This window comes from Epinephelus lanceolatus, chromosome 15, assembly GCF_041903045.1.
Source record: "Epinephelus lanceolatus isolate andai-2023 chromosome 15, ASM4190304v1, whole genome shotgun sequence".
NCBI lineage: Eukaryota > Metazoa > Chordata > Actinopteri > Perciformes > Serranidae > Epinephelus > Epinephelus lanceolatus.
The window spans coordinates 6608710-6625153 of NC_135748.1; the positions used below are offsets into that span (position 1 = coordinate 6608710).

The window sequence follows — 16444 nt, forward strand, 5'->3', positions numbered from 1 at the left end:
ACCTACTCAGCTGAGTGGGCGGGGTCTATGGTCTGGAACCAGGCTAATATACACACATATGTGTGTGTGTGTTTTGATGCCTCTAGCAGCAGCTGTAGACCGAAACAAAAATGACTTAATTCACTGGGCCGGCTGTTGGCAACTTTTAAGGTGAACGTTTACTTGTAATGTAACTCAATGCATGAGTTGACGACATGACTCCATCAACACACCCTAAATTTCAATATGAAAATTCTGACCATTCCGTAAGTCTTTACTATCTCTCTTGGATGACATACTTTTAGTAATGAGTGGGCAACCAGGTGTTTAAAATATATATTAATTTGTCCGAATTGTGTGAAATGCACATATTCTAATCCTAGTGGAGCTTCGTTCCTGTGGGCTACAGTAACACTAAACCCTTGCACTTACCTGAGAAGGACTCAAGGCACAAACCCACTACCTTTAAATATCCCAACAAGAGACACTCTCACTGCAGCCTGTCCTATTTTGTTCTGAAAATGTCTGCATGCAACCTTGTTCTGCAGACAATAAATGAGGTGGAGACTTCTGTCTGTGTCACTGGTGAAGAGGAAACACAGCGAGTGACAACAACTTCGTCCACATTTAAGAGCAGTGTTTGCGGTGGACACACTAAACATACCTAGGGTCTAGGTACCATGTCTGAAGGGTTACTTTTGGTTCCAAAGGTACTTTACCAAAAGTGTTTGGTGGAAACAGGGCTTATGTGTTTAAGGATGCGGGGGCACTCTTCTTTGGGCTACCTGTCACTCCTTACTGGCTCTTTATTGGTGCTTCATTCTTATGATGATAAAGCTTTTGATATTGTTAATAAAGTCAATTGCCAGAGTGCTCTGATTTCCTTGAGCTGAAAAAACTTAAAGGAAATTTTTGGTTTATTTCAACCTGTCTCCTATCGTCCTAAACAGTGACTAGTGACATAAAAATGATAGTTAGCATGTTAGCTGTTAGCCTAGATACAGCTGGGGCGCATAGTAGTGTCAGACCTGTTAAAACATAAGTGAAAGGGCATACTCTTGAAGTGCAAAGTTAGTCCACTAAACAAGCTTTTTTTCCACAAAGACCGTCTCATATTGTTAGGATAAATGTCAGAGAACATATAGAAAACGACAGGGGTGGAAAGAGTACCAAAAAAATCTACTCAAGTAAAAGTACTGTTACCTCGGGGCGTCGGTGGCTTAGTGGTAGAGCAGGCGCCCCATGTATAAGGCTGTTGCCGCAGCAGCCCAGCTTCAAATCCAGCCCGTGGCCCTTTGCTGCATGTCATCCCCCCCCCCCCCCCCCCCCCCCTCCCCCTTTCACGCTTACCTGTCCTGTCCAAGAAAGGCAAAAAAAATGCCCTAAAAAAAAAAAAAAAAGTACTGTTACCTCGATGAAATTTTACTAAAGTAAAAGTACTGGTGTAAAAATCTACTCAAGTAAAGGTAAAAAGTAGCTCATTTAAAATGTACTCAGAGTAAAAGTTACTTAGTTACTTCTTAGGGGGGGTGTATAATCTCTCCCCATGCAATAAAAAAGTACAAAAACATACACCAAGCTCAAACTCACTTATTTATTAAAGAAAACACATAGATCACAGATAGATCCAGATTACAGTTCCTCCTTAATTACTCAATGAACTTGCTTTTTAGTTTGAACAGGAGCTGGTTTTCAGGACTCGGCACCATCAGGTGAGTCAGAAATAATAATCAGAAATAGTATCATTGTTTTCAAGTTGCACCGACGCACCTGTTGCATATTCAGGTGTACAGAGATACACATGTATCAAAAACTGCACAAATAAATCAAAATTTTGCTAAATAATCATGACTTGATTCATGCCTGAGCTTTCATTCACATCTCACTGTATAAGAACAGAAAATCAACAGGAAACTGTCTTTAGCTCATCAAGACATAAAAGCAGAACAAGATTATCCCACATATGAAAATAAATGTTAACAAAACTCAGTTGAAGTGAAAGTCGTCGGCTCTGTGTCTTTTCACTGATATCCAACAGAAACATATGGAAAACATCTGGAAAACACTCCAGAAACACTCGGTCGAACCTCACGTCTAAAAATCACAGATCTCTGGATGAACCATCTCCAAGTGAAAGTCAATTCTTTCTTCTTCTAGGATTTTTGACTGATTTTTCGAAGCACTTTTTACACCGTTTCTTTCTCCTCCTGCTCTGCTTCAGTTCCTCATTTTAATTACTCAATGAACTTACTATTTAGTTTGAGCAGGAGCTGGTTTTCAAAGTTAGTAGAGTTCATTCTAGCTCGGTTTGCAGTGAAAAGCAGTCCAGCACAGCTGAAGAGGCGCTCACAAGCAGCAGAAGCAGGCAGGCCAGTGTTGAGTTTGAGAGAGAGCTTTTTGATGAGAGTTCAGTAGGTCCATTTTGTCTGAAACACAGGCAAGGAACCCATCTAGCTCACTTGTGCCTTTTGACTTTTTGGACTTCAGTGATGAGAAGAAATCGTCCTCATCTGATGAGTGGCCGACATGCTCCATCTCATCCTCTGTTACGTGCTCAATGTGGTGCCTCACATAGGCCAAACCTGTGTTAAGTGACAAATACACACAAAACACATAGAATATATCAGACATTTAGGCTTTCATTTATGTGGCAACTTAATTCATCATAATGTTGCCATTACAAAACAAAAAGCAAAAACCAAAACATTTTCTACATTCATGTAGACAGGCTCATTATTTTGTTGCATATATGATATTGGACTAAGCCTTCTTAAAGGTGGCAAAAATGTTTTGCTGCTGCCCCTGTGCGCAGCAGTACACTGCTTTGCTTCTATGCTGAAGAAGTGGAGACTCCTCTTCTCCAAACTTTGTGTGAGGTGACCAGCATCTACAGTAGGTGATACACTGACTATATGTAGTTTATACATCCCCCATCAATAATCCAAATGATACCTTTAATAATAATAAGTGCTGAAAATCATACCTGCTTCTATGACGTTGGCTTTCTCAGTCCAAGTGGTCTTGAATTTTGGCAGAAGGATCGCTGCAGCTATCGGTTCAGGGTCTCCCATCATCCCACCAAAGCACTTCTGGACACCAACCTGAATGGCTCTGATTAGTGGTAGGCACAACTTGCAGGATACTTCCAGTCGTCGGAGTTTTGCTTCTAACTGGAAGATCACTGGCAGCAGCCATCCTATGTGTGTGTTTGTCTCTGACTGAAGGATGTTTAATGCCTTCGTCACAGGCTTCATCATGGTGCAGTACTGGGTCAAGAAGGCGATTTGAGCCGGACTCAGCCTATATGACATAAAGCAAATATCAACAGATAAATACTATGTTTTAAATTAGAAGTTTGCCACAACCAAAATTCACAAAATGTCAGAAATTCAAGTCAACACCCCAAAGCCAAACCACTCTGTACTAAGGATTACCAGCAATCAGATGCTTTATTTACCCATCTCACTAGTACTACTGATAATATTGATACTTTGTGGTCATTTTTATGATATCAAATAAGTCCACTCATGTTCTATTCAGACTGTATGCTCAATGTGTGTGTATTTATGTACTATTCACCCTCTGTGTTTTATGGAAAAAGGTGTAATTGAAAATGTAATGGAGAATGTGTGAGAAAGTCATTATTTCAAACTGTGAATATTGCTTACATAATGTATTCCATTTCAGGAGTACTCACATTTTCACCAATTTCTCACAGACATTTCTGATGGCACCCTCTCCCTTCTCGTGTATAATTTGTATGATCCTCTCCACAGCCATGTATGTGGAGTTCCACCGTGTTTGATTTGGCCGTATGAACTGGAGGTTGCATTCTTCTTCCACAGTTTCTGCAGCCATGTGTGACCGACCTGTTTTGTTCCGCAGTCCTTGGCATTTCCCAAAGGCTGCACGTGATAGCCGTTTGTATGTATCATTCTGTTCTTCTGCCTTGGCAGCATCTATTGTGGTGATTAAGTTTAACAGGTGACACGCGCACCTTTGATGAGGAGGTAGTTGGTATTCAAGACCGTTGTTTTCTTCCAGGATTTGGGCACTTCTTCAGAAGAGTCTGACTCGGCTTCCGTGGACGGGCTCTGCTCCCCAAACACGCTGAATGCTTTGATAAAATTTGACCCACTGTCTGTTGTGGTTCTTACAACTTTTCCCCTTAACCCGTACTGACAGTGAACGTCATCAAGGGCACCTGCTAGCACATCGAACGCGTGGGACCCCCTCAACCTCTGGCATGCAAGTGCAGCGGATCTTCTCTCAAACGTTTCTTCATCTATCCAATGACAGGTGACCCCTATGAAACTTCTCTGGTGTGCTGTCCAACAATCGGTGGTAGTTGCAACATAACTGACTCCACTGAGATGTGACACCACAGCCTTCTTCATTTGACTGCTAACACTGACGTTAGCATACCATGATTGTGTAAAGTTATTAATTGCATGGATCCATGATTAATTGCATGTAACGTTAATGTTATTTAGCTTCACGTGAGGTTATCTTACCTGTACATGCTTGCGCAGGTTGGAAGCAGAGTTTTTGTAGGTGGATAGCTGCGTCTCTTTCGGCATACAAAGTTTACGTTACATTGCATGATGAAATTGTTCACATTCGCGGACTTGAACTCAAATAAGTCCTTTAAGTATGGCCAGGGATTGGCCTCACGTTCTCTGTGCGTGTCTCTGTGTCCCAAATTCGACCCTTCTCCATCGACACACTTGTCTCCAAACACACACTCGTCTCCATCCGTCTCCATCCTCTTTTAGCTAACGTTAGCTCCTCTGTGGCACTGGCACCAACGTCTTGACGTTTCTGACCTTCTGGCGCTGCAGTTGTCCAGAGCCAATCAGACGGACAGTTACTGGCACGCAGACGCAGTGCAAGTTCATCTATTTTTTTTTTTTTTTTTTTTACTTTGTAACGGAAGCTACTTAAAATGTAGTGAAGTAAATTACTTCCAACAATATGTACTTAAGTAAAAGTAAAATTACTGATTTTAAAAATTACTCAAAAAAGTACAAGTACACAAAAAAACTACTCAATTACAGTAACGAGAGTAAATGTAACTCGTTACTTTCCACCCCTGGAAAACGACATGTAAACGTATTGTCTTACCTTACCGGTGTGCTGCCATGTTTGTTTACCATTTAGCTCTGCTTTCCAAAGCGCGGCCGAAATATCGCGAGAACAAGGAGCGATCTCATACCGTGCCTGAAATCTTGCGAGAACAAGCAGCAACAGCTGGAAGGCAGAACTGGACAGTAGCCTGAAAAGTTCATTCATTTATTTTATGAAAGGTTTATAGAATAATGGCTGACTTTTTGCCAGACTACGACTTTGTGGAGGAGGAATTTGATTTTGCAGAGTTTGATGGCCGCCCTTATTTATCTGAGCCAGAATACACTGACGAAGAGCTTTGTGAAATTGAAGAATGGAGGAGGAGAGAGAGAGAGAGAGAGAGAGAGAGAGAGAGAGAGAGAGAGAGAGAGAGGGAGGAGCAACAGGTAGAGGACGAGAGAGGAGGAATGGCTGCTGCAAGGCTGCGTAGCTCTGGAGATTGGTGGTGTAACATTACCTGTGAATGCTGTACCCCAGTGCCCACAGAAGAGGAATGCCTCCGTTGCAAGGAATGGGACCAGTTGCAGCCTTATTTTCAAGGTCTGGATGTGACCGAGGACGAGCCACCTCCACCTGGAGTAGTATCCAGCTGGGCTTTATCTAGAGCTCGCGAGATTTCAGGCACGGTATGAGATCGCTGCTTGTTCTCGCGATATTTCGGCCGCGCTTTGGAAAGCAGAGTTAAATGGTAAACAAACATGGCACCACACCGGTAAGGTAAGACAACACGTTTACATGTCATTTTCTATATGTTCTCTGACATTTATCCTAACGATATGAGGTGGTCTTTGTGGAAAAAAAGCTTGTTTAGTGGACTAACTTTGCACTTGAAAGGATGGCCGTTCAATTGCGTTTTAACAGGTCTGATGCCACTATGCGCCCCGGCTGTATCTAGGCTAACGGCTAACATGCTAACTATTATTTTTATGTCACTAGTCACTTGAAACAAATTTAGGACGATAGGAGACAGGTTGAAATAAACCGAAATTTCCCTTTAAGCTCCCCATGTCATCTCTCCTTTTTTCCCATTGACCAATTGGATGATTTGAGAGGCTGGCCTTTTGTGGTGGTCATGACAACAAGTTTACAGTTGATAAACAATGGAGAAGAAACTGGTGGTAGTGATTGCTGGATACCTAGAGCTGTCCGACTTTACAAACTGCAGTTACCACCATCTAATTAGAAAACAGCAGGTGTGGAAGCACATAAGTGTAGTACCTGAAATGTCCATCATTGAGATGAAGCTCCTAGACCAACTGGTGGTACTCCCCGTGAACCACCCACTTTTATAGGGTCTCATGTGCCCACACAGATCTCCGTTTCCCTGTGTCCAACAAAGTATTTGCTGACAGCCTCTCACCCTTAACCACAGCTGCAGCAAGTACTAATTAAATAAAAACCAAAACTGATCTGTGCCTTAGTGCCCTCCAACTTAACCACCCAGCACAGTAATATACTGTGAAGGCAGCCCCTGATGTCCAAACTACATGAACTAAGCTCCTCACTGTGTCCTTGACTCTGAGCTCAGACCCTCTGTGAAGCAAACTTGACTACATTCTCCCAGTTCCTGCTTAAAGCTCGGAATCACAGCTGGCTGATTAAGCCCAGACTGACAGGTAAATGGAGAGCTTCACCTTCACACACAGCTCTACTCAGCCTTCTCTGTGTTACAAGGTTATAGAAAGCAAAGGCCTCATCAAGTTTATGACCTATATCCATCAGACATGATGGCTGGCCAATCAAATCTTGATTCATTTCACTGCTCAAGAAGCAAATAGCCTGCTGTCAAAGTGTCCAGGAGGCTCCTGCCCAGGCTTCACTTACTAATAATCACAATCTCCAACTAAACAGGAAAAAGACATCAATACAAAACATTTTTATATATTTTAATGCCTCCTTCAACAAGGTCCTTCAAAGTCTGGTGATAATTCTCTTCTTATCAATAAATCCCATGTGCATATCCAAACCAACAATAAATGTATCTATTAACAAGAATTGTATGTGTAAGCTGATATACAGTATGCTCTTCCTCTGTACCACAGAGCTCCACTGTTGTTTAAAAACTATTTATAAAATACATCAGTGAGCCTCACTGTTGCACTGGATGACATGTTCCCACATTGCCATGGACACACACACTATAGTTTATTTTGAGTCACTCCCACACACTCCCCTGCCACAAATACTCACTAGATCATCAAATGTGGATTCATCCACCTCTGAAAATAGTCACAATTAAATACAAGAATTTCTCTTGTTTGAGTAATGTTTATGGGGAACTACAGCGACCAACTATTTTTTTTAATGAAACTAGATTTTGTGAATTGCTTCTAAAGATATACATTTTCATTAGGAACCAATGGGCTTGGATCTGAGAGCTACAAACCATGGATCAGATTGTCCACCAAGTGTGCCACTATTGAACTCCACCTGAAATATTAAGGGTATTAAAACCCCATTTTTATTGGTTTTTAGTGGAGCACATTTCCAACCACTTTAAAATTGAATCATATAACTCAAATTAATTGACATAACTTACCACAAGGGCCATTTTAGTAGCTGTTCTTGAAATATGAACGCAGAAGGCTTGTTTTGATCCCCAAGATGAGCAGCTAAGGAAGGTTGTACTTTATGAGCGGAAGTTACACAGCAGGTACATATATTGACTTTGTGGTGGGACTTATCAACTACTGTTTTTAAGGTCAAGAATTAAATTAATTTTTTAGGCTAACACTGACGAGAAGTCTTAAAGGTGACCGTGTAGCACACCTGATAACCCCCTCACAGGAAGGGATAAAGTCTGAGCTACAGCCATCTGGGAGCAACATTAGTCAGTCTGTGCCAGCTACTCTTCTTTTCAAGGGGAGATGAAGAAAGTCTCTAACCATCTGGTGACAGGTAAAGAAGCTGCAAAGAGAATTTAAACCTTTGACAAGGCTCTTGCACTTGGAAAGGGGAGACTCATTTCCGCTTTCCTTCATGGGCTATCTCAAGCCACACAAGATGAATTAATCTCCCCCAGGCTTGACAACAATCTTGACAATCTTATCTCTCTGGCCATTAAGGTAGACAATCACCTCAAGACCACCTTTACAACCAGCCCTTTCCAGACTTCGTCTTGTCTCCTTCCTTCAGCTCTCCTTGATGGTTCATCTGAAACATGTCGCAACTCTTTTCAGCCTGATTCTCAGACGACTGAAACAAACTCTCCTGAACCCATGCAACTTTGGTAAACACCAGACACCAGAGAACGAGACAAAGATGTTGCACCTACTGTGTTTTACCAGGACACTGCAGATCAACCTGTCTGGAGTTGGCATCATAAGATAGGGCTCATCAGTCAACAATGGGTCCTGGTGAGCCAAATCAGTTTTCAAAATTCTACCTCCGACCACACTTCCTTTTCTGTCGGTTTGTTTTGAATGATGTAGTCTTTTTCTCACAGGCTCCCATTGATTCTGGCTCTGAAGAGGGTTTTTTGGACTTTTTCCTGGTTTGCCACCTAGAAATCCCAATTCTACCACTCAAGAATCCCCTTGAGACCAACAGATCTGAAAGAAGATATCAGCAAGAAACAAGCAACCACACTGTTCCCTCATCGGCCTTATTGATCTTCTGCCAGGCATGTCGCCTCCATGGGGACAGTTGTATTGTTGTATTGTATAATAACCGCCAGGGTTAAGTACATAGTGGAGTCTCTTGCTGGAGCAAGCTTTTTCTTTGTGAGTGAGATGGACGGCATACTCAGACCATGTACTTACTTTAGAGGGTCCAATCAAATAATGGTCTAGAACTGTAACACCCTGCATTCTGATGTCATCTGTTGGACAATATACTGTCCCAGAAACAATTGTGATAAACAATATTACTCAAAAGTGGAAAAACAACACGCACATCTTACCCCGTATGAGGATGGGTGCTGGACCAAAAAAGTTAACATGCAAAAACAAGTAATGTCCACACACCAAAAAAGCTCCAATCAAGTGTGATTTCTTTATAGCATGACGTTTTGAGCCATGCTGGCTCTTCCTCAGATGCTTACATGAATGAATGTGTAGGGAGACGCCATCTTTAAAGATCCCAAACCCTGGTCATGTGACCTGGCACGCCAGACGTGCATTATCATCAGTAAATACAAACCAATAAAACATATCAAAAATAGTTATTAGCCACAATAGTTAAAACAAAAAATACACATTATACATATATACATACATCTAAACACAATTTTTTATGTTCCCCAGAAGGACACAGGCTGTAAAGGCCGTCATGTTACATAAAAAACTATTAGAGGTGCCTCTTTTTAGTGCTAAATAACAGTTACAGGGACAGTAATACTTGTGGAGAATACTCAGAAATATCAAAAGACCTAGATATAACCAGATCTCCAATACCACAACGCTTTTTTGGATTTTTGGATCCACACACTGGGGACATTAACCCCCAAGGGCCTAAATGAGGACTTTGATATTAGACCGTTTCTATAGATGTGGACTGCTATTGTATGCTCCTTGGTCTAGATGCTGTATGTTCGGAGTTACTGTCTCTTATGTTTTTTCTCTGTAGTTTCTCTGATGCTGTACATATTGAGGTTTATGTCATGACTTGTTTATCATTGTGTTTTTTTTCAATGTATCTTGTCATGGTATGTATATCAATATTATATACAGTACAGGCCAAAAGTTTGGACACACCTTCTCATTCAATGCGTTTTCTTTATTTTCATGACTATTTACATTGTAGATTCTCACTGAAGGCATCAAAACTATGAATGAACACATGTGGAGTTATGTACTTAACAAAAAAAGGTGAAATAACTGAAAACATGTTTTATATTCTAGTTTCTTCAAAATAGCCACCCTTTGCTCTGATTACTGCTTTGCACACTCTTGGCATTCTCTCCATGAGCTTCAAGAGGTAGTCACCTGAAATGGTTTCCACTTCACAGGTGTGCCTTATCAGGGTTAATTAGTGGAATTTCTTGCTTTATCAATGGGGTTGGGACCATCAGTTGTGTTGTGCAGAAGTCAGGTTAATACACAGCCGACAGCCCTACTGGACAACTGTTAAAATTCATATTATGGCAAGAACCAATCAGCTAACTAAAGAAAAACGAGTGGCCATCATTACTTTAAGAAATGAAGGTCAGTCAGTCCGGAAAATTGCAAAAACTTTAAATGTGTCCCCAAGTGGAGTCGCAAAACCCATCAAGCGCTACAACGAAACTGGCACACATGAGGACCGACCCAGGAAAGGAAGACCAAGAGTCACCTCTGCTTCTGAGGATAAGTTCATCCGAGTCACCAGCCTCAGAAATGGCAAGTTAACAGCAGCTCAGATCAGAGACCAGATGAATGCCACACAGAGTTCTAGCAGCAGACCCATCTCTAGAACAACTGTTAAGAGGAGACTGCGCCAATCAGGCCTTCATGGTCAAATAGCTGCTAGGAAACCACTGCTAAGGAGAGGCAACAAGCAGAAGAGATTTGTTTGGGCCAAGAAACACAAGGAATGGACATTAGACCAGTGGAAATCTGTGCTTTGGTCTGATGAGTCCAAATTTGAGATCTTTGGTTCCAACCGCCGTGTCTTTGTGAGACGCAGAAAAGGTGAACAGATGGATTCCACATGCCTGGTTCCCACTGTGAAGCATGGAGGAGGAGGTGTGATGGTGTGGGGGTGTTTTGCTGGTGACACTGTTGGGGATTTATTCAAAATTGAAGGCACACTGAACCAGCATGGCTACCACAGCATCCTGCAGCGACATGCCATCCCATCCGGTTTGCGTTTAGTTGGACGATCATTTATTTTTCAACAGGACAATGACCCCAAACACACCTCCAGGCTGTGTAAGGGCTATTTGACCAAGAAGGAGAGTGATGGAGTGCTGCGGCAGATGACCTGGCCTCCACAGTCACCGGACCTGAACCCAATCGAGATGGTTTGGGGTGAGCTGGACCGCAGAGTGAAGGCAAAGGGGCCAACAAGTGCTAAACACCTCTGGGAACTCCTTCAAGACTGTTGGAAAAGCATTTCAGGTGACTACCTCTTGAAGCTCATGGAGAGAATGCCAAGAGTGTGCAAAGCAGTAATCAGAGCAAAGGGTGGCTATTTTGAAGAAACTAGAATATAAAACATGTTTTCAGTTATTTCACCTTTTTTTGTTAAGTACATAACTCCACATGTGTTCATTCATAGTTTTGATGCCTTCAGTGAGAATCTACAATGTAAATAGTCATGAAAATAAAGAAAATGCATTGAATGAGAAGGTGTGTCCAAACTTTTGGCCTGTACTGTATCTCCACTGTGGTATTGGAGATCTGGTTATACCTAGGTCTTTTTGATATTTTTGAGTATTCTCCACAAGTATTACTTTCCCCGTAACTGTTATTTAGTACTAAAAAGAGGCGCCTCTAATAGTTTTTTATGTAACATGGCGGCCTTTACAGCCCGAGTCCTTCTGGGGAACATAAAAAATTGTGTTTAGATGTATATATGTATATATGTATATTTTTTGTTTTAACTATTATGGCTAATAACTATTTTTGATATGTTTTATTGGTTTGTATTTACTGATGATAATGCACGTCTGGTGTGCCAGGTCACATGACCAGGGTTTGGGATCTTTAAAGATGGCGTCTCCCTACACATTCATTCATGTAAGCATCTGAGGAAAAGCCGACATGGCTCGAAATGTCATGCTATAAATGAATCACACTTGATTGGAGCTTTTTTGATAAACAATATTACTGTCATTTTAATTACTGCAAGAACACCCCTTCAAAGAGCACTGTGCTTTCACTGAATATACGACATCAGAATGGGAATATTTTAGAAAAAAAGGAAATTATTCAAATATCCAAAATAAAAAAAAAAACATAAATCAAATAAAACCACACAAAAAGCACAAAAAATAGACTGTCAGGCTATGGTGACATAAATTTCACTTAAATAAATATTAAATATTTGGCAAAGAGCTCCCATCTCATTTTCCAGCAGAGGGTGGCGGGCTTACTTTTACAGATGGGTGGAAGACTCTGGGTGATGGCCGCATGGCGGAGGCCAAACACTACTCATCTGCACATGCTTTAACTGCCAATTTGCCAATCCAATTTGTCATTGGTTGTGACCGTTTTTTAAACGCATTCACATTAATAGAAATGTCATTAGACCTCAACCTAGAATATTTAGACATCGAAACTGTGGAGTGTGTCCATTTAAACTTATTCTTTAAAACTTTCTGGCTGGTCAGTAGCCGTCGGCTAAAACACCAATAGAGTGCCCCAGGAATGAGTCCTGAAACCCAGAAATAAGTTACCATTTTGCACTCCCAGTTCCCTTGTCTCGAAATTAATAGGTTTTTTTAGTGACTTTTTCCCTAGATGCCTGAAATAAGACCTGTGGCTAACACAAGCTCAAGAAAATTTCATGTTTTTTCCACAACATAAAAACCCCACTCATGAATTTTGGAGTTTCTATGTATCTTAAAAAAGGTGGTTGCTAGCAAGTGGCTAAATGAGACTACAAAATGTCATCACGCCATGCTGCACCACATATGGCTTCACAATTTTGTTATGGTGGTTATATTTTGTAATGCGACCGTGGTGTTGTACATTTATAGCCTAACGTTAGCTTTTTGTTTGTTTGCCACAGAGCTTATTTTCAGCAATAATCCAAAATCCAATGGAAAAATATCATAGGCTTTTGACGAGGTAACTAGTGCGATGTTAACTTCCACATCGGCCTACAGAAAAACATCATCTCTGGGACACTCTATTGGCCTTGACATTATTTACACTTAATGTAGTTCACAGAAACTGCCACAAAGACAGCATAGAAGAGAGAGGACAGAAGGAGGGCGCAACCGGATATGACAGCTGTTTATTTGGCCTAGGCACTGTGAAACGAAAACACTTTGGTGCTGTGCCCAGGTCTTATAATGGTGGGGAAAACCCTTTTATTTAATATGGTATGAGATCAGCAAAGATAAGATAGATAAGATCTTTATTGTCTCCCTTAGGAGAAATTTGTTTTGTACCTGCGAGAGACCGTCCAAAAAGGATGGTGACATTCTTACGTAAACATGCATACAATCGAATGGACAAAATTTAAGGTCAGCAAAAATGATCAAGGACATGTTCATGAGTCTTAATGCAATTATTGTGACATGCCTTGATATGCCTTGATAGACAATTTTTGTCTACTTGATGACATTTTCCTCTGGATTACGTCCTCCATGTGTGACAGATGCTAGCTTACTATCAGAAAATCAACTATATGTAAAGGCTGAAAAGTGGGCATTCCAGGCCTCACTATTCCTCTCTGGATTTCACTGTAACAGACAGATGTGTCTAGATTGATTTTGTCAAGGTGAAAGCCATAAATGATTGACCTCAGCCAACTTCAGTTAAACTTTTGCCTGTTTTTATCGCTGCTTTGGGGCAAATCAGTGGCGGCTCCTCTTCCAGCGCTAACCTCTTGCTCTTTTGCCTTTTCCTGATCTCCTGAAGCTGAGTGGGCCTCCAATAGTTGAGGTTGCGATTTACTTCAGCCCCAGTCCTTGGGCATCTGGACATCCATCTCCCTTTCATTGTATAAGCTGACGTCTCTGACATTGGTGTGGGAGCAGTCCTGTCTGAGTTCTCCTGTGAACAATCCAATGGTAACATGACTATCCCTGAAAAGGCGGCAGAGGAGATACACACATACCAATACAACTGGGCCACAAAAAGGGTTTATGGGCTGAGATCAATGCAAAAAAGTAAAATTTATTTAGAACATCAGTGCACAAAAAGAAGGGTGCTGAAAGTGCAAACAAATAATAAAAAGTGATTAAAAGCAGCAGCAAACGTTTCAGTCCTTGACTATTATCAGCACTGATGATAGTCAAGAATCAAAATATTTCTTATCATCAGCACTGATTCAAATCACTGAAGAGCGCAGGCAGTGTCAGAATCACCCCACCTCCCACAGAAAAATAAATTTAGTCTCAATTAACTGAGGCTCTTCAGCCAACTTGACACTGCTAAATTGTATAATTTTAGTGTGTAAACTGCCCATAATGCCTCTTAGATTGACTTAAACAGAAGTGGAAGGTGTTACCATGAGCTATACAGATAAAAAAAAAAAAAAGAAACACTACTGAACGGTATGCTCCTCTTTTAACGTGTAGCACTCCAGTACATGGTGTCCAGAGACTGAGGAGTGTTTTTGCCCAACGTATCCTAATATAACAGTTCATATAATATTTGACAAAATGCCCACACAATTGATATGATACCCTATGAATTAGCATCCAAAGAATGACATTACATCCTTGACATAAAGTTACATAATTAACATAAAGTTACTGTGGTTAGGTTTAGGAAAGGAAACAAAGTGAGGATGTACCTTGAAATGACTTGGTGTTCACTCAGAGTTCACATGGTTCTGAAAACTGGTCTACTGCAAGTCCTGTATTTTGTGACCCATCCACCACCCCAGCCTGCCTCCTAATTGGACCGCTCAGCAAGGGTTGTTAACTAAAACGTACTCATATTTATTGTATAAATGTATACTGTTGCAATAAATGGTTAAAACCTTGATGCGAGTGACTTGGCTGAAATACAGAAAGCGTTTTTGGTGTCTGCCACTTGACTCTCTCACAGAATATCAAGTGAAACAATCACAAGTTTAGTCAAGTGCACTCTCTACAAGCAGCCATTCCAATCAAACAAATCTACTGCTGTTTATATATTGTGCTTATTAACAGTATCCATAATGTTTAATGAAGACCCCCAGTTTTGCTATGAGCTCTCTGTTTTCAGAATAAGCCCCCACCCTCACCCTCACCCTCGCTACAGAGGGTCAGGAGAATAAAATCAAAATGTATACTTCAGACAAACAAGTATACTTAGTATACTTTTAATAAAAAGGATCCAGTAAATTTCATCAGCCTAGTGAAGCCTGGTGAATGACAGTTTGTTCTCCTGTTGCTGACAGACAACTGCCTCTGAAGACAGAGAGACAATGATGGACGTAGTGTGGATTAAACAAACTGAATGATTCCCAGTGTGAAAAAAGGTGTTCATCTGAATGAGGATGGAGTCTCCTGGATTTGTGGGGGTGCAGCTCAGGTACATTTGGCTGTCTGATGTGATGTAATCAGTCCTCAGTGGGGGTTGCTGAGCACTCCATTAGTCATAGTTAATTTGCTCCACCTCCTCTGACTGAGAAGTTTGCGATTCTGTTGAACCTTTACACGGACGTCAAAAACCTCCTGGATGGCTTTCTTGAAGCAGTGGAAATTGTAGTCAATCAGTCCTGTGAGGGACACAGAAAAGACAATCAAGTAACTGTATTCTTCATAAAACATAAAAGTCAACCATAGGCCACAAATTAGATAAAGGCCTGAAAGGGGAACTCTGCTAATTTCATACAACAAGATCAGTTTCCAGTCATTGTTAGCACAATCAAACAATCAAAAATGACTGCGTGATGCAGTATAACAAACTGATCTTGTTTCTAAAATTGCATTCATTAAAATCTTGCCATTTTACATTCATTCCTTACATTCTTGTGTGTAGTTAGGTAAGTAGAAGATAACCTAATTCCAAAAGGCATGAAGTTAAAGATGAAACATTTCTTCAATAGCTTAAGCAGAATTACTTTTTCATTTCAATCTTTTATAGTTTCAAAATAACAAAAAAGGAAAAGGGCCAGAAACAAATGTATGGACACCCTGCATGGTCAATACTTAGTTGCACCCCCTTTGACAAGTATCACAGCTTCAGACACTTTTTGTAACCAGCTTAGAGTCTTTCAGTTCTTGTTTGGGGGATTTTCACCCATTCTTCCTGCAAAAGGCTTCTAGTTCTTTGAGATTTTTGGGCATACACTGGTCTTTTGGGATTCATTCACATGTTTTCAATGATGTTTAGGTCCTGGGACTGTGCGGGCCATGGCAAAACCTCCAGCTTGCTCCTCTGGAGGAAGTCCACTGTGGATTTTGAGGTGTGTTTAGAATCGTTTTCCTGTTATGGAAGCTGTCCACTCTTTATCTTCATCGTTTTTACAGATGGTGTGATGTTTGCTTCCAGAATTTACTGGAATTTGATTGAATCCATTCTTCCCTCTACCCTTGAAATGTTCCCATACCACTGGCTGCAACACAAGCCCAAAGCATGATCCATCCACCCTTTCATGAAATTCTGCACCCTATTATCTCCGAACATATTTTTGCTCATTGCATCCAAAATGATTTATTTTAACTTCATCAGTCAACAGAACTTGTTTCCTAAAAGCACCAAGCTTGTTTAGATGTTCCTTTGCAAACTTCTGACGCTGAATTTTGTGGTGA

General features: G+C 41.0%; 1 protein-coding gene and 1 pseudogene across 3 annotated transcripts in view; both read right to left on the reverse strand.

Moving 5' to 3' along the window:
• Positions 1-1640: 1640 nt before the first annotated feature.
• On the reverse strand, positions 1641-3365 carry LOC144467065 (uncharacterized; annotated as a pseudogene). Its single transcript, XR_013493437.1, has 2 exons — positions 2963-3365; positions 1641-2561 (listed from the first exon to the last, which is right to left on the reverse strand). The product of XR_013493437.1 is annotated as an uncharacterized LOC144467065 (transcript).
• A 10490-nt stretch (positions 3366-13855) lies between these two features.
• rragd (ras-related GTP binding D) overlaps positions 13856-16444 on the reverse strand; it is an 82410-nt gene continuing 79821 nt past the window's right edge. The window contains exon 7 of one of the 2 annotated variants that reach the window (XM_033643471.2): positions 13856-15408. In XM_033643471.2, the coding sequence (XP_033499362.1) occupies positions 15257-15408 (152 nt within the window). In that variant the 3' untranslated portion in view covers positions 13856-15256. The remainder of the gene's footprint in view (positions 15409-16444) is intronic. The other variant, XR_013493322.1, reaches the window with a different exon arrangement.